Here is a 21,765-nt window from a genome sequence, read left to right as displayed (position 1 = left end):
AATACATATGAATTTAAACTTTGACCATTGAATAACCTCTAATTTGTGTCCTGTATATTGTCCTGTATATTTCAGTGGAGTTTAGCTTTAACCACTTGCCGACCACACGCAGTACATATACTGCGGCAGGTCGGCTCTGTCCTGCAAAACAACGTAATTGTATGGAGGCGCACGTGCCCATTCGCCACAGGAGAAGCTGATCTATGGGTCCGGCGGCCTTGATTGCCGCCGAGCACCCGCAATCGCTCCCCGCAGATTCTAGACTGCCGTTCTGTCAGCAACGAACACAGGGCTCCGGTGTTCTTCCTTTTTAGGAACACAGGTCTCTGTGTATATTCCATAAGTACATCCCCCACACAGTTGGAAAGCACCCCTTAGGGACAAATTATGGTGGAAAATAAGTTTTTGGTCAATAACAAAAGTTCATCGCAATACTTTGTTATATACCCTTTGTTGGCAATGACAGAGGTCAAACGTTTTCTGTAAGTCTTCACAAGGTCTTCACACACTGTTGCTGGTATTTTGGCCCATTCCTCTATGCAGATCTCCTCTAGAGCAGTGATGTTTTGGGGCTGTCGCTGGGCAACATGGACTTTTATCTCCCTCCAAAGGTTTTCTATGGGGTTGAGATCTGGAGACTGACTAGGCCACTCCAGGACCTTGAAATGCTTCTTACGAAGCCACTCCTTCGTTGCCCGGGCAGTGTGTTTGGGATCATTGTCATGCTGAAAGACCCAGCCACGTTTCATCTTTAATGTCCTTGCTAATGGAAGGAGGTTTTCACTCAAAATCTCACTATACATGGCCCAAATTCATTCTTTCCTTTGCATGGATCAGTCGTCCTGGTCCCTTTGCCGAAAAACAGCCCCAAAGCATGATGTTTCCACCCCCATGCTTCACAGTAGGTATGGCGTTCTTTGGATGCAACTCAGCATTCTTTCACCTCCAAACACGACAAGTTGAGTTTTTACCAAAAAGTTCTACTTTGGTTTCATCTGACCATATGACATTCTCTCAATCTTCTTCTGGATCATCCAAATGCTCTCTAGCAAACTTCAGACAGGCCCGGACATGTACTGACTTAAGCAGGGGGACACGTCTGGCACTGCAGGATTTTAGCCCCTGGCGGCGTAGTGTGTTACTGATGATAGCCTTTGTTACTTTGGTCCCAGCTCTCTGCAGGTCATTCACTAGGTCCCCCAGTGTGGTTCTGGGATTTTTGCTCACCGTTCTTGTGATCATTTTGACCCCACAGGGTGAGATCTTGCATGGAGCCCCAGATCGAGGGAGATTATCAGTGGTCTTGTATGTCTTTCATTTTCTAATAATTGCTCCCACAGTCGATTTCTTCACACCAAGCTGCTTGCCTATTGCGGATTCAGTCTTCCCAGCCTGGTGCAGGTCTACAATTTTGTTTCTGGTGTCCTTCAACAGCTCTTTGGTCTTGGCCATAGTGGAGTTTGGAGTGTGACTGTTTGAGGTTGTGGACAGGTGTCTTTTATACTGATAACAAGTTCAAACAGGTGCCATTAATACAGGTTACAAGTAAAGGACAGAGGAGCCTCCTAAAGAAGAAGTTACAGGTCTTTGAGAGCCAGAAATCTTGCTTGTTTTTAGGTGACCAAATACTTATTTTACCGAAGAATTTACCAATTAATTCATTAGAAATCCTACGATGTGATTTCCTGGATTCTTTCCCCCATTCTGTCTCTCATATTTGAAGTGTAACTATAATGAAAATTACAGGCCTCTCTCTCATTTTTCTAAGTGGGAGAACTTGCACAATTGGTGGCAGACTAAATACTTTTTCGCTCAACTGTATTTAGCACTGGATTACTGTAGTATTGTCACTGGTCACCCAAAGTGTCAAAAATGTCAGTTAGGTGTCCGATCTATCTGCCAAAATTTCGCAGTCCCGCTAAAAATCACTGATCGCTGCCATTACTAGTAAATAAAAAATAAAAAAAAAATAAAAATTCCATAAATCTTTCTCCTAGTTTGTAGATGCGATAACTTTTGCGCAAACCAATAAATATACTCTTATTGGCATTTTTTTTTTTTTATAAAAATATGTAGCAGAATACAAATTGGCCAAAAATTATGAAACATTTTGATTTTTAATTTTTTTTTTTATTGGGAATGTTCTATAGCAGAAAGTGAAAAATATTGTTTTTTTTTTTTTCAGAATTGTCGCTCCTTTTTTGTTTATAGCGCAAAAAATAAAACTCAAAGAGGTGATCACATACCACCAAAAGAAAGCTCTATTTGTGAGAAAAAAAGGACACATTTTTACGACCGAGCAATTGTCAGTTAACCACTTAAGCCCCGGAAGATTTTACCCCCTTCCTGACCAGGGGGTATTTCGTGATTCGGCACTGCGCAACTTTAACGGACAATTGCGCGGTCGCGCAATGCTGTACCTAAACGAATTTGACGTCCTTTTTTTCCCACAAATAGAGCTTTCTTTTGGTGGTATTTGATCACCTGTGCAATTTTTTGATCATGCGCTATAATCAAAAAAAGAGCGACAATTTTGCAAAAATAACAATATTTTTCACATTTTTTTATATGAAATTCCCCCCAAAAAAATGTAAAAATCAAATTTTTTTTACACTTTTGGCCAATTTGTTTTCTGCTACCTATGTTTGGTAAAAAAAATCACAATAAGCGTATTTTGATTGGTTTGCGCAAAAGTTATTGCGTTTACTAACTAAGGGAAAGATTTTTGTAATTTTTGTTTTTTTTTTTAACGAGTAATGGCGGCAATCTGCGATTTTTTTTTTTTGCGGTACTGCAACATTGCGGCGGACAGATCGGACCCTTGACTGACATTTTTTACACTTTTGGGGGTACCAGTGGCATTACTACAGTAATCAGTGCTATACATATGCACTGTTACTGTAAAAATGACACTGGCAGGGAAGGGGTTAACTTTATTAGAGATGCAGTGACTATGTGTGTCCCTAGGGGCATGCTTCTTACTGTGCAGGGATGTGGCTGTGTGTGTAACAGCACAGATCAACGGTCCTACATAGCAGGACCGTTAGATCAGTGCTTTTACACAGGGAAGAATGACAGGCGGCTTTGTTTACACTAGCCGCCTGCCTTTCTCCCTTCACAGCGGATGATCGCGAGTGACCGGCGGACATCGGGTCCGCCTGTCACACGCACGGAGGTGTCCGTGAACGATCCGAGGAGGGAGCGCGCCTCCGGCACGCGCCCGCCCGCTATTGGCTCCCAGGCTAGTGACGTATATATACGTCACTTTGCCTGGCCGGGGCTGACCGCCGCAGTAAATGGTCGTGTGGCGGTCGGCAACTGGTTAAAGTAACACAGTGCTGAATCGCAAAAAATGGCCTGATCATTAAGGGGGTAAAACTTCCAGTCCAGAAGTGGTTAAATAAACCTAATGCATTACAGTAAAGGTGACATTTTATAAAAAAGACTGCACTGGTCCTGTTATGCATAAAAAGTTGGTCACAGCAACTACATAGATGTAGTCATTGTTTTATTGTGGGTGTGACAATGAAGGGAAGAGTCTGATCTTTTCCCACTGGGCTTAACAAGATTTTTGCTTTCAGACATTTTCCTTTCAGAAGGTTTACAGGCACTTCCATACATGAGGCTCATTGTTACAGATTTTACAGCTACATATATAGATCAGAATATACAGTTAGCTTTCATATGACAGTCAGTGCTAAGATAAATAGATTCTACAAAATGTTTTACAGTTTCTGTGTAGCTTCACCTTGGTTGCCATAATAGTAAAATACACAGTTTAGCTGTTTCTGGATCCAGGTGGTTCCCTGGTTCATTTACTGGCAGATGATGCAATAACTGTAACATATCCCAAGCACTTGTAGTGGTAAAATGTAATGGTGATACTTCTACAGCTTACCCCCCACCCCATTATATGTATATAACAATTTCACTTATCATATCGGCAATGACAGCTATGAATGACATGTTTTAGTTTGCTGGTTTACATAATGTAGATGTGTGGCTCATGTACATCAGTAACACATTTGCTATTCTCCAAAAAGAGAAGGGATGAATGCCATGGCTACTACAGTAAATGGAAGGAACTTTTTACATTCAACCTAAAAATACTGAAACACGCTGGAACTATGTAAGTGTTTTGGCAGTAAAATGCAAGTACAATTTACTCTATGAAAAAGAATGCAAACCACAAAAGGCCAAGTCTAGTCATTTAATAATGACAATATTTGCTGATCTTTTCCCAATTTTATTTACTGTACATCCAACCTCTATCAGTAGAAATGGGATTGCCTTGGTATTGGAGCTCTACCTGCCACCACTTTTGAGAAAACAGATTTCAGATTCAGTAAAAAGTGTGACACTTATTTAGAGCAATGTCCACTTTACTGCATAATGATGGGAACTTTGCTAAAGGTGTCAGACTATAAGGCCTCATGTACACAGTAGATATGTGCAATTATTTTCAGTCTGAATTTAAATTCGGACACATTTTTGGTTAATCCAAGATTCGGATATATCGTTGACATTTTTTTCTTTCATTTATTCGTTATCTAACTTGAGGTGATTGTAACAGTATTAGTGCACTTACGACAGATATAGGTACTGTTTGTGATACAATTTTTTTATTGGCATCAACATACAATTTTTCAGGACAAGCTTTTGGGGTATGTCCCCTTCTTCAAAGTCCCAGCAGTACTAATTCACAAAAGTTTTAGCAGAATGTTAAAAAAAGGCAATCTCTGAGGGAAAGAACAAAAGAAAAAACAAACACACACAAACACATGGCATTAGTACATAAAAATGACATTAGTACATTAGTACATAAAAAACAAACACACACAAACACATGGCATTAGTAATAAAACTAGCATGGTTAGTGAAATAAGACTATAGATTGGAGAGGGGAAGGGGGGTGACAGTCACAGAGAGGGCCGTAAAACTGTTGGATAAAACCCATATCTAAATTTAGGCCGTTATCTTGTTTGTTTGTGTGTGTGTTTTTTTTTTTTTTTTTTAAATTTCCCCCAGAGATTGCCCTTTTTTTAAACATTCTGCTAAAACATTTGTGAATTAGTACTGCTAGGACTTTAAGGAAAGGGGCATACCCTGAATTCCAAACAAGTCTGATCATTGGAGGAGAGCACACTGAGTTCTCAGCATAGTTAGCGAACTGACCACAGTGCGTTCTTCTGCTTCGCTTTTAGTAGGAAAGCAGAGGGACTGGCAGGAACACCAGGGAATTCACACAAAGGAAGCGCAGGATACTTTCTCATACAAGTAACGGGTACAGGAGGCACATATCGGGCATATAAAAAGCCTTAAGTGTCACAGATTTAAAATGGTTCTGAAGGCAAAATGTTTTTTCTCTTTAATTCATTGACGGACACAGCTCCTGATCTTCTTAACTATTGAGTTATACTACAGGAGTAGGTAGAAAAAAAGTCTGGCTATGCCTATGAGCAGTCCCAGGGGGTATACTTCTTCTATCTGCTATAAGTACTCAGTTACAAGCAGTTTTTTTTTTCTGCCTAGTCAGGAGTAAGGACCTAGTTCCTTGCTGGGATCTCTGGTCCTGGCAAATTTTTCCTTTTTAGATAGATTTTTTTTCTCCTGGTTTTGTTCTGTGAGCTCTACAATCAACTGCCGGACTGGGCGACTGGCTGGATAATCCAGATCCAGTCTGGCTAGCGAGCGTGGGCAGATCTGAGCTCCATGCTAGGTTGGCCGTGACATAGCCACACCGCACGGGGGCTGGCCTGTGAGTGAAATGCCTCGCGAAGCCGCATACAACCGGGTCTCAGACAGAGTCGCAGTGTTCCTCCTGGGCAAAAGCCCCCTGTTTCGATTACGAGGGGTTCTGTCTGGAGCGGTGTGCATCTGGTTCCTGGTATGGTGAGTAGCTGTCCCCCCTCTCTCCATGGAGGGTTTTGGGGTGAACATGGTCCACTACGTGGGACGGTCGGACCCCCAGGTTCCCCTCCTTCCCATCAGGCACCCCCCTTCATTTGTCCCCCCCCATCCTACCCCCCTCCACTTATTCTGGGGCTGTGTGGGTGGTCTGGTCCACCTCCTGGGGTGGGAGCAGGGAGCTATGCTGGTGACCAGACGATTGGCTGTGAGGGGGGGTCGTACCTGGTGGGGGCTCTTGTAGCCTGTGTGCTCAATGCACAGTGGCCATGTTTGTGTAGTCCGGTGGCAATTTTGCAGTGGTTTGCTATTGAAAATAGTGGCGGCCATGACAGTGCTTCTCAAAGCAGATTCTCCTGGTGGAGTGCAGTGCCTGGATTCTGTGGGGTAGTGAGTCTGATGGGGTCTTCTCCCTCTCTGCTGAGGATCGATTGGTGCTCTGTGACTTGCAACCGGTGGTGCTCCCAGAGCAGTGGGGGTTGTCCCTTAGCAGTGTTTTACACTTTTTTGTGGGGTCCCCCTGGTGAACCTTTGGCGCACATCTCCCCACCTGATCCCCTCTCTGGGGCTGCAGGGCCCTCCGGGTCCCATCCATCCATTGATGCACTGGCGGCGGTCCTGGAGTCCTTTGTGTCCTGGGTGGAGGTGGCTTATGGGTGAAGGGCTGGCATAAAGCACCCCCCCGCCTTCCCCTGCCTCACCTGTCTCCTCAGATCCTGCATGGGTCTCCGACCACACGCCCTGAATCCTCAGATAGTGAGGATGATTCTTCTGCTTCTGCAACCGTGCACAAAAAGACGCCTCTTGGATGCACTGATTTTATCTGTGCTTGAGACTTAATGTTGGAGGATACAGCTGCGGCTGCAATGGATGTGCAGTTTCCCTTTGGCACCCACAAGCCATCCAGAGCGGCAAAGGTGTCCCCTTTCCCTTCCTATTTTGACAGAATTGTCACTAAAGAGTTGCTAGGCGATACCCTTATGAGGAGTCTCTTTTTAGGAAGTGGACTATTCCACCGGTGGTGGACCCTCTGTTTTCCATATTAAACAAGGCGACCATGATTCTGGGTTAAACAGTTCCCGGCCTTTAAGGAGCCAGCTGACAGGAAGGTAGAGTCTGTGTCATGCAATTTGTACACCTTGGCTGATTCAGAACTGAGGTCGATATTCACCACTGCCCTGGTGTCGCAGACTCTGATCGAATGGGCTAAGCTTTTGCGCCATGACCTAGAGGGGGAGTAGCTCCCCCCTGCCTTTGCTGAGCTGGAGGACCAGCTGGTTCAGGGGCTGCAGTTTATCTGTGATGCCTCTTTGGATGCGGCTCCCCTAGTGGCTGGGCTCTCTCATTCGGCAGTGGTACAGAACAGGATACCTTTTCATACATGTACATTGTAAAGCAGGCACATATCAGGAATATGAAATGTTGAAGTAACAAATGCTTTAAGCAGAGCAAATATCACTTCAAGGCATCCCTGGAATCCCTGTGATGTCAGCTAGCGCATCATTTCTTTAACATAGTACTATGGCCAAACTATGGACATTCAAATATTTACATTCTCCTAACATGCAGTAAATATGCTGAACTACAGTCAGCGGTAAAAACAATTTAATTAGAGTGAGTCATATTTATGATATAAGGCTTGTTTAGTCTAATAAATTGTGATGTTACTTGTCTTTGTGCAAAGGAGACACCCCCATGCTCCTCATATATTTAGTAAAGAATGATTGAAAAAAAAATCAGACAAAGCTAATAATGCTTAAAGTGGTTGTAAAGTCAGAAGGTTTTTTTTTTTTTTTTTTTTTTAATGCCTTTTATGCATTAGGATAAAAAGCCTTCTGTGTGCATCAGCCTCCCTAATACTTACCTGAGTCCCATCCCTATCCAGCGATGTCCACGAATGCTTCAGCCGTCCGGGACTCTCTCTTCTGACTGGCTGAGTCACAGCAGTGGCGCAATTGATTCCCACTTCTGTTAAATAAACTCAATTAGCCAATCAGGAGAGAGGGGGGAGGGGAGGGCCAAACGGCAGCTCTGTGTCTAAATGGATACACGGATCTGCAACTCAGCTCTGGTGCCCCATAGCAAGCTGTTTGCTGTGGGGGTACTTGACAGGAGGAAGGGACCAGGAGCTCCAACTAGGAACCTGAGAAGAGGAGGATCTGGGCTGCTCTGTGCAAAACCACTGCAGAGAACAGGTAAGTATAACATGTTTGTTATTTTAATAGAGAAAAATGACACTTTACATTTAGTTTAATGTCTGAATGTTTCTACTGGTGCCAAGTCAGGGCCTGTATATGGGTGGTATAGGATGGTACAGTATCTCACAAAAGTGAGTACACCCCTCACATTTTTGTAAATATTTTATTATATCTTTCCATTTGACAACACTGAAGAAATGACACTTTGCTACAATGTAAAGTAGTGAGTGTACAGCTTGTATAACAGTGTAAATGTGTTGTCCCCTCAAAATAACTCAACACACAGCCATTAATATTTAAACCGCTGGCAACAAAAGTGAGTACACCCCTAAGTCAAAATGTCCAAACTGGGCCCAATTAGCCATTTCCACTCCCCGAAGTCATGTGACTCGTTAGTGTTACAAGGTCTCTCATGGAAAAGAAATCTCTGATGATCTGAAAAAAGAATTATTGCTCTACATAAAGATGGCCTGGGCTATAGGAAGATTTCCAAGACCCTAAAACTGAGCTGCAGCACGGTGGCCAAGACCAAACAGCGGTTTAACAGGACAGGTTCCACTCAGAACAGACCTCGCCATCTTTGACCAAAGAAGTTGATCGCACGTGCTCAGCGTCATATCCAGAGGTTTTCTTTGGGAAATAGACGTATGAGTGCTGCCGGTATTGTTGCAGAGGTTGAAGGGGTGGGGAGCCAGCCTGTCAGTGCTCAGACCATACGCCGCACACTGCATCAAATTGGTCTGCATTGCTGTCATCCCAGAAGGAAGCCTCTTCTAAAGATGATGCACAAGAAAGCCCGCAAACAGTTTGCTGAAGACAAGCAGACAAGTGTGTCCTGCCTACAGTCAAGCATGGTGGTGGGAATGTCATGGTCTGGGGCTGCATGAGTGCTGCCGGCACAGGGGAGCTACAGTTCATTGAGGGAACCATGAATGCCAACATGTACTGTGACATACTGAAGCAGAGCATGATCCCCTCTCTTCAGAGACTGGGCTGCAGGGCAGCATTCCAACATAATGACCCCCAAACACACCTCCAAGACGACTTGCTAAAGAATCTGAGGGTAAAGGTGATGGACTAACCAAGCATGTCTCCAGACCTAAACCCTATTGAGTATCTGTGGGGCATCCTCAAATTGAAGGTGGAGGAGCGCAAGGTCTTTAACATCCACCAGCTCCGTGATGTCATCATAGAGGAGTGGAAGAGGACTCCATTGGCATCCTGTGATGCTCTGGGGAACTCCATGCCCAAGAGGTTTAAGGCAGTGCTGGAAAATAATGGTGGCCACACAAAATATTGACACTTTTGGCCCAGATTGGACATTACTTAGGGTGTACTCACTTTTGTTGCCAGCGGTGAAGACCTTAATAGCTGTATGTTCAGTCATTTTGAGGGGACAGCAAATCTACACTGTTATTATACAAGCTGTACACTCACTACTTTACATTGTATCAAAGTGTTATTTCTTCAGTGTTGTCACGTGAAAAGATTTAATAAAATATTTACAACAATGTGAGGGGTGTACTCACTTTTGTGAGATACTGTATATGAGTTGCTGGCTGTCAGTTTTTCTTTAAGCATAGAAAGCGGGTAGTGTAAAGTTGGTGAGGTTGGGTAGCTCCCATGGTGTGAAAAAACACCTGCAATCACTTAAAAGGTCATGTATATACTTGGCAGGATTTCAGTTGTATGAAGAAAAGCTAAGCTAGAGGGTGCAGGTGTATTCACCATATTCTCAAGGCACAGAATAGCAACAGTTTAACCATCTGCCAAAAACTTGGAACTTTGCTCAAAAACAGAGTTAAAAAGCTGGGTTACATCTCTTTTAAGAATTTCCATTTTAACCAAAAAGCTGAGTCTTGCTTAAAGTAGAACTAAAAGCAAACTTTTTTTTAGTTTTGGATAAAGGTGAGAGGGATTAGACCATGTTTACTATTATTATTATTATTATTATTATTATTATTATTATTATTATTATTGTAATTGAAAGTAAAAGAAAAACCCAAATTTTGTGTTGTCCCCAGAAAAGTAATAAAGGGGAAATATTCCAATGAGGACACTATTTCTGATGACCTGGGGGTCCCCAAGGAATTCCCTTAACTTACAGGAATTTTTTCTCACTTCCTGCTTGACCATGAGACAGGATTTATAGGGAAATCTTCTAAATGGGACACAGATTGCGAAAATCTGACGGGTTATAACCCTCAATCCAAAATGATAAAAAAACATTTTGCCTATAGTTCTACTAGTTCTATTTTAACCATCTTCACATGATATATAACAGCAAAACGCTCTACCATCTTGTGATGGCATTTTGCCAATTCTAATGTGATGGTAGTTACATGAACTTAAGCCCTTGCATTATCTTGTGGGTTTTTTTTTTCACCACTATGGATGTAAAAACAATAGCTCAAGGACTCAAGATCTTGATTTCTGCACTGGTTGTCCAATTTGCATAGTAACAAATTGACTGTTATTGTGTGGGGTTGGCCATAGCAATGAAGATGAAGGGCATTCACCACTGCTTTGAGTAGTACACAGAACTAGAACTCTTTTGATAATAAGATGGAAATGGGAATTCTGTCAGCAGCAGAAGTAAATAGAGGTGTGGCTCGGGATTAATATTCAGTGCCAAAAGCGGTAACCCCGAGCCACACTCGGGATTACCCCAGAATGTTACTCACCTTCCCTGCGATCCCCCGCCGTCCTCCCCAGCCTTCCTGCAGTCATCCTCCTGCTGTCCTCCCGATGTGTGCCCGGCCCACATCGCCAGTTCCCTTCCCTGCAAACGCCACGTCGCAGGAGGGTGGAACCAGTGGGAGATTTAAAAAAAAAAAAAAAAAATGACATGATACAGTGTAATCTCTTAGGATTACAATTTTGTATCATGCCATTTCACCTAGTGGCTTTTCCAGTGCCCTGCCTGTACTTTTTGTGGTGCTTTGTGCCTGGGAAATTGATAACGTCCATGGCATCCAAAAAGCGTTCTTTTAGCTCAAAAGCTTTTGGACGAACTGGAAAACAGGCCTTGTGTATGCCACAAATACAGGGACTCTGAGCTTATACATGGCTTCCTTTCCTCATTCTATGTGGCTGATTGGAGAGGCAGGGGCATAAATGCAATGTTATAAGTATATACTGTTCATTACCTACCCTTCTCATTCCCACACTGTCTGTAATACATGGTTCACAGCTTTTGCAAGTTCTAATGACATCTTCAGTGTGCACCTCCTAAAAGGACTGTGCCAATTTAAGGGATTGTTCTTCCTGCACCTGAAAGAAACTTCCTTTAAAACACATCTATATAAGTTCTAGTTGCTTGGATGTAATGGTTCGGTTTTTTTCCTCAGTATTTAAAGTGATTGTAAATGATCACCTTGTAAAACAACCCATTCAATTTAAAGTAGAAATGAAAGGCAATATTTTTATATGGATATAAAAATACATTATCAATGCCTTTTTTCCCTTTTTATTATAAGTGATCACATTTCCTCTGTTCTCAGCTGCTTAAGAGTTGGGGGGAGGAGAAGCAGCAGCACGCTGAGCTTCCCAGTGAATGGCTGTGCAGTGGGGGCATGTCAGGACAAGTCTGATCATTGGAGGGGAGCATACTGAGTTCCCAGCATAGCTAGAGAACTAATCACGGTGTTTTCTCCTGCTTAGTGTGGTCCATTTTTATTAGGAAAGCAGAGGAATACCAGGGGTTACACATAAAAGAAGCAATACAAATAGAACAGGATACTTTCTCATACAAGTACATGGTACAGAAGGCACATATCAGAAATATGAAGTATTGGGGTAACAAACGCTTTACGTGTCACCGATTTGAGTGGTTCTAAAGGCATGAGGTTTTTTACTTGAATGCATTCTACGTATTAAGGTAAAAACCTTCTGGGTGCAGCTGCCCCCTCAGCCCCTGCCTTATACTTACCTAAGCCCCATCTCAATTCAGCGATGTGCATGAGAGCAGCGGTTCTCCCGAGTATCTCACTGGCTTCTGCTGCTATCAATCACAGCCAGTGAGCTAATGAGGAGAGAGCATAGGTGGGGCTGAGATGCGCTCTATGTTTGAATGGACAATGTCGATTGTGGGGGGGAGCCTGCTCGAGTGCTCTCATAGGGGGGAGGGGCCAGGACTTCCGGCGTGGGACCCAAAAAGAGGATTGGGGCTGCTCTGTGCAAAACCATTGCACAGAGCTGGTAAGTATAACATATTTGTTATTTAAATAATGCAACTTTTAGAAACACAATATGTCAAATATGCAGATAAAGACTTCAATGTTTTGTTTGACTTTTGCTGAGCTTCAAACATGTACCAGGTCAGTGACACAGAAATTATTGAAGTTAGCAGGCCAGTATATCCTATATATTACTGTCTTGACAGCTTTAACTTTTAAAGCTGAAGTCTATCTTTACAGCAAGCCCCTTCCCTCCTTCCCCTAAAAAATAAAATCAATGTACACATTTCTTTTTTCTAGGATTCTTTTGGCAGGTTTGATGACATTAGACAATATTTTCCTTTTCGTCTTGTGGCAGTAGTTGGCAGTCCTTTTTGCAGTTCAGAACATTGCTCATGTAATGACATGTAAGTGATGTTCTGTGCTGCAGTACTCTGAGCCCAGGTTGCTTGATTACAACCATCGATAGGTGGATCATGACAGCCTGGGCTCAGAGGAAGTGGTCTTAATATAGCTAACCTGGAAGTTTGGCAGCATCTAGAGGAGGAGAAGCAATAGCTCTGGAATTATACTTGTACTGTGCTGTATATTTTTATTTAAATTCTATAATTTTGAGGTTCATCTTTAAAGTAAAAGTTCAGTCAAAATCCAACTATAAATCTACTGGCAGCCACATTCTCAAACTAACCTATCTAGTCCTGTAAAGCAAAAGCTATACATACCTTTCCTGCAGCCGATTCAGTCCGGTCCCACCCTAAGATGTCAGCGGCGGCTTCTCTGTGTAGGTGTTTGTAGGATGAGCAGCCATCAACAGAAGCCCCATAGTAAGTCTATGGGTGACATTACTTTCCTTGTCGGCTGTCTCTTCTATACACCATGCGCTGCAGGAGACCGGATTGGATGCAGAAAAACAATTTTTACGAGCCGGGCTTTCTGGTCCACATCAGTGCCTAACCTCATAAATGCACTTCTGGAAGAATGGTCAAACATCCCCATAGACACACTCCTAAACCTTGTGGACAGCCTTCCTATAAGAGTTGAAGTAGTTACAGCTGCAAAGGGTGGGCCAACTCAATATTGAACCCTACTGACTAAGACTGGGATGCCATTAAAGTTCAAGTGCGTGTAAAGGCAGGCGTCCCAATACTTTTAGTGAAACCAATTTTTAAATTAACTGCGCTCCCAAAGTGTACAAGGTGCTGTAAAGTAAATATGATACAATCAAATAAAATAAAATAACATTTTATAAAGGTGCAGTGTCCATAAGGTGCAATGTCCACAGCTGCAACCACCAAATATCACCTAAAAACGTGAATCTTCTTAAAATTATGAATCTTCATATAACTTCCACCATCAGTGAGTAGATATTCCCGTGTCTTTCTTCACCAACATTTAACCACTTCCCGACCACCCGCCGCCTTTTTACTGCGGCAGGGTGGCTCTCCTGCGCAAACCGACGTAGGTTTACGTCAGTCGCAGGCGGGAAGCTAGGGGGTGAGTGCGTGCCGGCGGCAACTCTCTCCTGCCCCCACTCAGCAGCGGGGAAGCCATTGCACGGGTCAGGTGGCTTTGATTGCCGTCTGACACCCGCAATCGCTCCCCACTGAGAGAGAAGGACGGTCGGCTGTTGTAAACACAGCTGACCGTTCTTCTCCCTGCAATGACCATAGAGCCCATGTGATCCTTCTATATAGGATCACATGTCTCTATGGTCATTTAAGAAGCCACGCCCCCCCCCCCACAGTTAGAATTACTCTCCTAGGGTCACATTTAACCCCTTGATCACCCACACTGTTAACCCCTTCCCTGCCAGTTATTATTACAGTAACCGTGCATATTTTTAGCACTGATTACTGTAGTAATGTCACTGGTACTCCCAAAAGTGTCAAAAATGTCAGGGGTCCAATCTGTCCATTGCAATGTCGCAGTACCACAAAAAATCGCAGACCGCCGCCATTACTAGTAAAAAACAATAAAAATTACATTTATCTTTCCCGTAGTTAGTAGACGCGATAACTTTTGTGCAAACCAATCAAAATGCGCTTATTGTGATTTTTTTTTTTTTTTTTACCAAAAATATGTAGCAGAAAACAAATTGGTTTAAAATGTTAAAAAAATTCTGATTTTTAAATTTTTTTTTTTTGAGAATGTCATATAGCAGAATGTGAAAAATATTATTTTTTTTCAAAATTGTCGCTCCTTTTTTGTTTATAGCGCAAAAATAAGAATCGCACAGGTGATCAAATACCACCAAAAGAAAGCTCTCTTTGTGAGAAAGGACGTCAATTTTATTTAGGTACAGTATCGCACGACCGATAAAGTAACGCAGTGCCGAATCGCAAAATAGGGCCTGGTCATTAAGGGGGCAAATTCTTCTGGTCTTAAAGTGGTTAAGCACTCATCTTACTCTCCAGAACTAGATGACCCTCATTACAGGTAGTCATACAAATCAAACAAGGGATATCGCTTTCTTGGTCCTGTGTGCCAGGTGCAGAGATCAAATACCAGCAACCACCAGTACCAGACCCTTGTTGATCCAATTCATGTGGAAAAGTAAAAGGAAATGCCTCTCATAGTGCAGTAAATCACAACTTTATTCTAATATAGCGCATAAAATATCACTTACAAAAAAGATGATTCCTATAAGACCTGTAAAAAGCAGGGATACCGGTATGTGTTCCACCTGCACTCCAAACAATGGGGGAAGTGACGTGTCACGCAAGGCCGGCCCAACGCATTTCGTCAGCAATGTCATGTGATTGGACACATCGCTTCCTTATTTATATGCTACCACCATTTCAGATACCCAATCCAATATTTTCGACACAATACTTTTGAAAATATAGCGTATGTGGAATCCTTGCTAAAAGTCATGAATAAGACATCTGTCACCACTCATAAGCCTCCGTGGTAATTTTCACATGTTTCTCTTTGTGGCTTTTCAAACATGCATAATGTCATATTAAAGGTAGACATCTCTATAAACATTAGGTGAGAAGAACTTTAAAGTTTATAGTTCATCTGAATTGAATTTAGATAACATGCCACATGTTTAGTAAATGCAGGTGGTGTATACATGCAATGTCCAACTTTCATGCAAACAAACACAAGATGGTTTGTCTTCTGGAAGTGGGTGAATCTGAGGATTTGTATATGTAGTATATTCACTGTATAAAAATGACATGCGGTACGGATCTCTTTAGCTCTTGTAGAGACAGTTATTAACTCTGAATTATAAACCCTTGTCTGGTTATTTGTTTTCACAGCTGTGTCCAGGGAACAACAGAGGCACCAGAGAAGTACAATGTGCATCCTATAACAACAAGCCGTTTATGGGGAGATTATATGAATGGGAACCATTTTCAGAAGGTACTAGAATTATTGTTATTTTTACTCATAAATTCGGTCTTTCTTTTTTAGTGTGAATGACTACAATACAATTGTGAAATCCATATATTTATATAATGACTTAAATACTAAACAAATAATTCTTCTGTTCTCTAAAGCACTGGTTATTAAAGTTGAGTTTAGGCAAACAATGTAATCCAAACCATTGTGCGTAACATCTTTTTAGTTCAACAAATTAATATGTGGAAAAATATGAAATCGAAATGATTAATATTAGAATACTAAATTAAATACTGGGATATGTTTTTGCTAGAAGTACCCTTTCATCTGTTCAGTGCATATAGGTAATGTGTAAAGTATTAAAAAAAGTGTGAATCTAACTTGCAACTGAGATGTCATTTTGATTCTCTATTGAGTCTTTAACTTTACTGTCAATTAGAGCTGCCCAATTAATCGTAACAGAATCAAGATCGCGATTCACTCCCCCTGACGATCTTAACATGACACTTGCTCCATTCTTTACATAGCTATGAGGGAGCAGCTGTCAAAAAAAATAAAAAGCCTCCCGCAAAAGCCTATCAGCATTAGTCTCCCACTGAACTGTAAACACAAATGATTACATTGTATCTTTTCTTTCCCTCTGCCGGAGGAAGGAAGTTTAACCTCTTAAAGACTAAACCTTTTTCCTACACTTGCTTGCAAGTTAAATCAGTTTATTTTTCCTAGAAAAGTAGTTAGAACCCCCAAACATTTCTATATTTTTTTTTTAGCAGAGACCCTGCAGAATAAAATGGTGATTGTTGTAAATTTTTATGTCACACTGTATTTGCACAGCAGTCTTTCAAACGCAATTAATACACTTTAATGAATAAAAAAATAAAAAAAATAAAACAAAACCGTAAAGTTATCCCAATTTTTTTATAATGTAAAAGATGTTACACAGAGAATCATGATCTTTATTCCGAGCAAAAAAATTGTGATTCTCATTTTGGCCAGAATCGTGCAGCTCTACTGTCAATGATAATTCATCAGTATGTGTTCTAGGATTACTTAATTCCCCTACCCTTGATATTCACACTGCTTTGGCCCTCCTGACAGCGTTATCCAACAGCATATAAGATGATAGTCCTAAAATAACCCTCCCACAGTAGAAACCTAAATGCTATTGTTGGACAGACTTCATTTATTTCAAAAGATAACCCTTTACCTACAGGTAAATTTCCAGTAAACAACGCTTAATATGAGAAAGATGGTTCAATTTTAGATCTCCTTCAAGCACACATTTTGTTGGCTGACAACTGTTTTGCTACTGGGGAGATGGAGTCAATAGCCACCATTGTCTATGATTGTATATGACACCTACATATTTGAGCAGGGTGTACCTATGGCTTCATGTACCATGATTGTTAAAATTTTCTTTACTTTAAATATCCATTTATTCTGTATATTCGCCTCATTTTCATGATGGTTCAGTGACCTGAACTTTTACTCTTGTTTACTTTCTTTTTGTAAAATCTATACATTGTTTTTTGTTTTTTTTTGCTTTGTAATTTTTTGACCACCTTGGAATTCCATCTACAACTTACTCCTGATTACTCTGCTGAATCCCCCTCTGACTGTAACCAAGAACTACAAGTGGATGAATGTTCTCCTTATTTTGCATGTATCGCCTGGGTTATGTATACAGTACAGGTGTATGGATATTGACTTTTGCCAGATATGATGCTTGTTATAAGATCTAGGAGTGGTAACCCAAACTGTAACAGTCATGCTGAATGTTATAGATATGCACATTACTCCCTGGACTGAGTTATAGGTTGATCCCTCTATGCACACACATGCTGAGAGTTTTTGAGACGTTGAGGTGACCACTTTAAAACAAAAATATATAAAATCAATGTTTGTATGTACCTATATTTGCAAGTGTTTTATATTGCTAACTTGCATTTCAATTATTGAGTGTTGATGGTCTTTGAAAGGTTACACACCTAATAGACTGGAATACTATTTGTTTCAATCATCGTTCTCAAGATTATATCCACTTGGACAGCTGTATGTCCAACAGCTATACTCATATCTAGGCTATTTATTAACATACCTCATACCCTTCCTGGGGTTCTGTACATAAAAAACTTAGTCTGAGGATTGGTTGCAGGATGGAGGTGTCATTGTGTAATATACAACCCAGTGACTGGATTTGTTGTTTAAGAAGATTGGATTCAGTGTTTTGATTCCGGATGTATAATTCCTTGGAATACAGAGAATATAATGGAATTCCTTTATGTCTTTTGATTAGTTGCTTGATTTTCAAGTGCTAGTCTCATGTGACTGGGAATTTTTTCTTTATATTTGTAAGTCTACAGAGGAAATATAAGCACTCTAAATTTATATCATGTGATATTTACTACTAATAAAAATAATGCTCTTATTAATGATTATGGGTTTAAATTGACTGTTAACTCGTGTGTGTGTAAGTATAAGCTTTTCCAATGTGTGGGCCCAAATAGAATATTGAAATTGTAAGGTTCTTGCACAAAGTAAGATACTTTTTTAGATGTTTTGGCTTGGTCTTGGGTGCACAGCAATGAGTACCTCCAACCTACTGTTACCATTGACCCTTGAACTCTGCACTACCTACTACGAAGTGTCTCTCTACCACAAGGGTCTGTGGTCACTGTGAAGTAACAATCACTTTATTGGTCATGCCTACAGATACTCTATAGACTATTTACTACTTTGATTCCTCTAAGATGTCCTTTCTAATTATGCATGCATATCTTGGTGCCTGTAAAATCTGTATTTTGCCTTGTACTAAAATGCAACAGCCATAGACTTCAATATTAACCCTCAGAAGTTGCATGAAAGTCATATCTGAATGTTATACAATGCAACAATGCAACTTGTGTGCAACAGTTATCCATTAAAACTGGTCAAAGCCATCCAAAGTTGCGTCAAAGTTGCATCAAAGTTTCACTCCAATGTCGGCGAAACTTTGGAGTCATACAGGTGTGAAAGGGGCCATAGGAAACTTTTAGGCTCCATTCACACTTGTGCAACTTGTCATACAACTTTTGACATCAAAGTTGGATGACAAGTCTTTCCCCCTTATTTTCCAATGATTAACCAATCGCGACTTAACGTTGCAGCAACTTTAAAGTAGTTCATGCACTTCTTTGGTCTGACTTTCATGCAACTTGAGGGCCATAAGACTTCAATGTTAAACCTCAGAAGTTGCATGAAAGTCGTATCTGAATGTTATACAATGCAACCTGTGTGCAACAGTTATCCAAAACCAAAGTCGTATGCAAGTTGCACCCATCCAAAGTTGCGTCAAAGTTGCATCAAATTTTTACTCCAAAGTCAGTGCAATTTTGGAATCGTACAAGTGTGAATGGAGCCTGCTACAATCTCACAGCTACAAAAAACACATTTACATACAATCCAGCTGCATTGTTTTTAATGAAGACATTCTTACAGGTGCCTAAACATGCGCTGCGTTCTGATCCATAACACACAATTTAAGTATCTGCTTGGAGGACATACATATACCAGATTAAGTATTAAAGGAAAAAAAAAACAGAACCCGGTTTTACAATTTTAAAAAACATACTTGAAAGCAAGTTATTATTCCTGAACTTTTGATCTAGAAAAAATATGCATGGTAAGATCAGCAAAATTTATACTCCCATGTTAAAGTAACCTTAGGCTGGCCATAAACTTGGAAATATTTAGTTAAATTTAACCATATTTACCACTTCAAGCTACCAGGTGTAACAACAAGTAAATTAAGCAATCTACCACCCACAAGTATGGTCGACCAGAAGAATTTGGTTATTGTGAACTCAAAACTGAGTAAAAAATTTAAATTTTCAGTACATCAAAATATTTATCGAATGGATGAATTGAAATAGCAAAAGAGAAGGGCAGTTGTTTCAAAAGTCATCTGATTTTTCTGTTGCTTCATATCAGGGCAAATTTCATCCTGTCTCATTGTGGTCTACCAAAATCAACATTCAGGGGGTGGGGGGATTTACTAAAACTGGAAAGTGTAAGGCCCCTTTCACATGGGCTTTCCGATCAAGTCCGTCTGTCAGTTTTTCAGGCAGACCTGACCGGACACTCCATGCACCTCTATGGAGCAGAGGATGTCAGCAGTGACATGTCTGCTTACACCCGCTGCTATCTGATCCGATCATGTCCATGAAATCCAGATGGATGGAAACCCTATTTTCCATCTGTCTGGAGGATCGGATTGGATGAAAATGGACAGGCGGTCCGTTTCCATCTGATTTCCCATTGAGAAGAGCGGGGATCTGACAGGTCTGTCCCTGCAAAGTAAGCTGAGATGGACCTGTCATCTGTTTGCTCAGCAGGGATCAGCGGATTGATCCTCCGCTGAGCAAAACTGAGTCGATCGGGTTGAAAGCCCATGTAAAATCTGTGGCAGCTCTGCAAAGAAACCAATCGGCTTCCAGGTTTTTATTGTCAAAGCTTAGTTGAACAAGCTGAAGATAGAGGCTAATTGGCTACCATGCACAGCTGCACCAGATTCTCAGTGCTCCAGTTTTAGTAAATCTCCCCCTTTGTGTCTTCAATTGCTTTGCAATTTTGACAAGTATGAAATTGAATGTTTATATGCTGTATCAAATGACCATGTATATGGCCATTTTTAGATGATTTAATGGACCACTATAGCACAAATAATATAGTTGTTAGTATAAAGCTTTGGCTGTAGAGCTATTCATCCGTTATACAGTTAGGATTTTGCTTATGTTTAGAATCTTACAAAGGAGCCTCTTTGGTCTCATAACCAGGTTGGAGAGCAGTATATACAATATATTAAAAGTAAATCGGAAATAAAAGTGGGATCCAAGTTTAAAGATGAAATAACCTTATATTTTACATAATCAATTTTTAATGATGTTGCTCTTTGCCAGCAATTGTCTGATAGCCCACAGAAATCTAATTTATCATCTCCTCTGGGGCATGGAAGGCTGGCTTTATATCCCTCTGAATCATGTTCCGTCTGTTTGCAATCCAAAATGTAATGTCCTGCTGTTTTCAGACAAACATTAGGCTGTCTGATGAAAACATACTAGGATTTTGGATTCTGTTTGTTTAAAACTGAAAATGAAAACTGAACCATTAAATGTGTTTTTACATGAAACTAGTGTAAGTACCTGAATTTGCCTTGATAGCAGTCTCCTGTAATGTCATGTAGAGCAGGATATTCAATTCTCTAAGCTTAAGACGTTGTTTTAACAGTGTTTGTTTTTTTATCACATGCTTTTCTCGTAAAAATGCTCATCCCATACAGTCACGTGAAAAAGTAAGTACATCTCATGGACATTGTTGATCTTTTCAACATATTTAAAGTGATTCTAAAGGATGTTATACTTAACTGCTCTGTGCATGTGCCTTGCATACTAGCACATTTTGCATTTACTTTGCATGTAAACAAAAAGAAAACATTTTTTAAAGATTTCCTACAGGAAATGGCGGTCAAAGCCAGCCAACCAGGGACAGAGGGGTCCTGCCCACCACTAGCTTTACTGTCACTTGTGTCAGGCTCAGGAGACGAGTCCCCGGCAGAAGAGGAGTTGTTCGTCGGATTTGACTTTTCCCTGGTGCAAACCCTAGTAAGAGCAATAAGAGAAGCGCTTGAATGGGAGGAAGAAATCACACAACCTGCGAAGACTAGAAAATATTACCAGCAGTTAAAAAAATAAATACTCTTATTCCCCTTAATTGACTGAGGGATATTATCTACGATGAATGGAAGAAGGTGGACAGGAAACCGTCCCTGTCCAACCGATTTGAGAAGCTGTATGCCTTCAAGGAAGAGGCGGTCCACGCATTGGAGGTACCCCCAGTAGTGGGTGCAGCTCTCATTAGACTAGCTAGGCATGGCACATTACCGATAGACAAAGCAGTTTCCTTCAAAGATGTCTCAGACAGAAAGATAGAAACAGAGCTGAAGAAAATATATACCTCGGCGGGAAGTGCCTGTAAACCATCATAGGTGCTAACATCAGTTGCCAAGGCAATAACAATGTGGGCAGAGAGTGCTAAAGCAGAAGGAAATGCCTCAGTTGTTAAAATACTGAACAAGATTAAACTGGCAGGCGATTTCA

At 41.0% G+C, this 21,765-nt stretch overlaps 1 protein-coding gene and 1 pseudogene across 2 annotated transcripts in view; one reads left to right on the top strand and one right to left on the bottom strand.

Moving 5' to 3' along the window:
- THSD4 (thrombospondin type 1 domain containing 4) overlaps window positions 1-21,765 on the top strand; it is a 997,759-nt gene that overhangs the window by 341,712 nt on the left and 634,282 nt on the right. The window contains exon 6 of the mRNA XM_082253070.1: window positions 15,550-15,652. Within this exon, the coding sequence (XP_082109196.1) occupies window positions 15,550-15,652 (103 nt within the window). The remainder of the gene's footprint in view (window positions 1-15,549; window positions 15,653-21,765) is intronic.
- Window positions 817-12,047, bottom strand: LOC309554539 (annotated as a pseudogene). The gene is made up of 2 exons: window positions 12,037-12,047; window positions 817-1,503 (listed from the first exon to the last, which is right to left on the bottom strand). The product of its transcript is annotated as an uncharacterized misc_RNA (transcript).

The sequence above is a fragment of the Pelophylax lessonae genome (assembly GCF_965119305.1).
Source record: "Pelophylax lessonae genome assembly, chromosome: 4".
Taxonomy (NCBI): Eukaryota; Metazoa; Chordata; class Amphibia; order Anura; family Ranidae; genus Pelophylax; species Pelophylax lessonae.
This window is presented reverse-complemented; position numbering and strand designations above follow the sequence as displayed.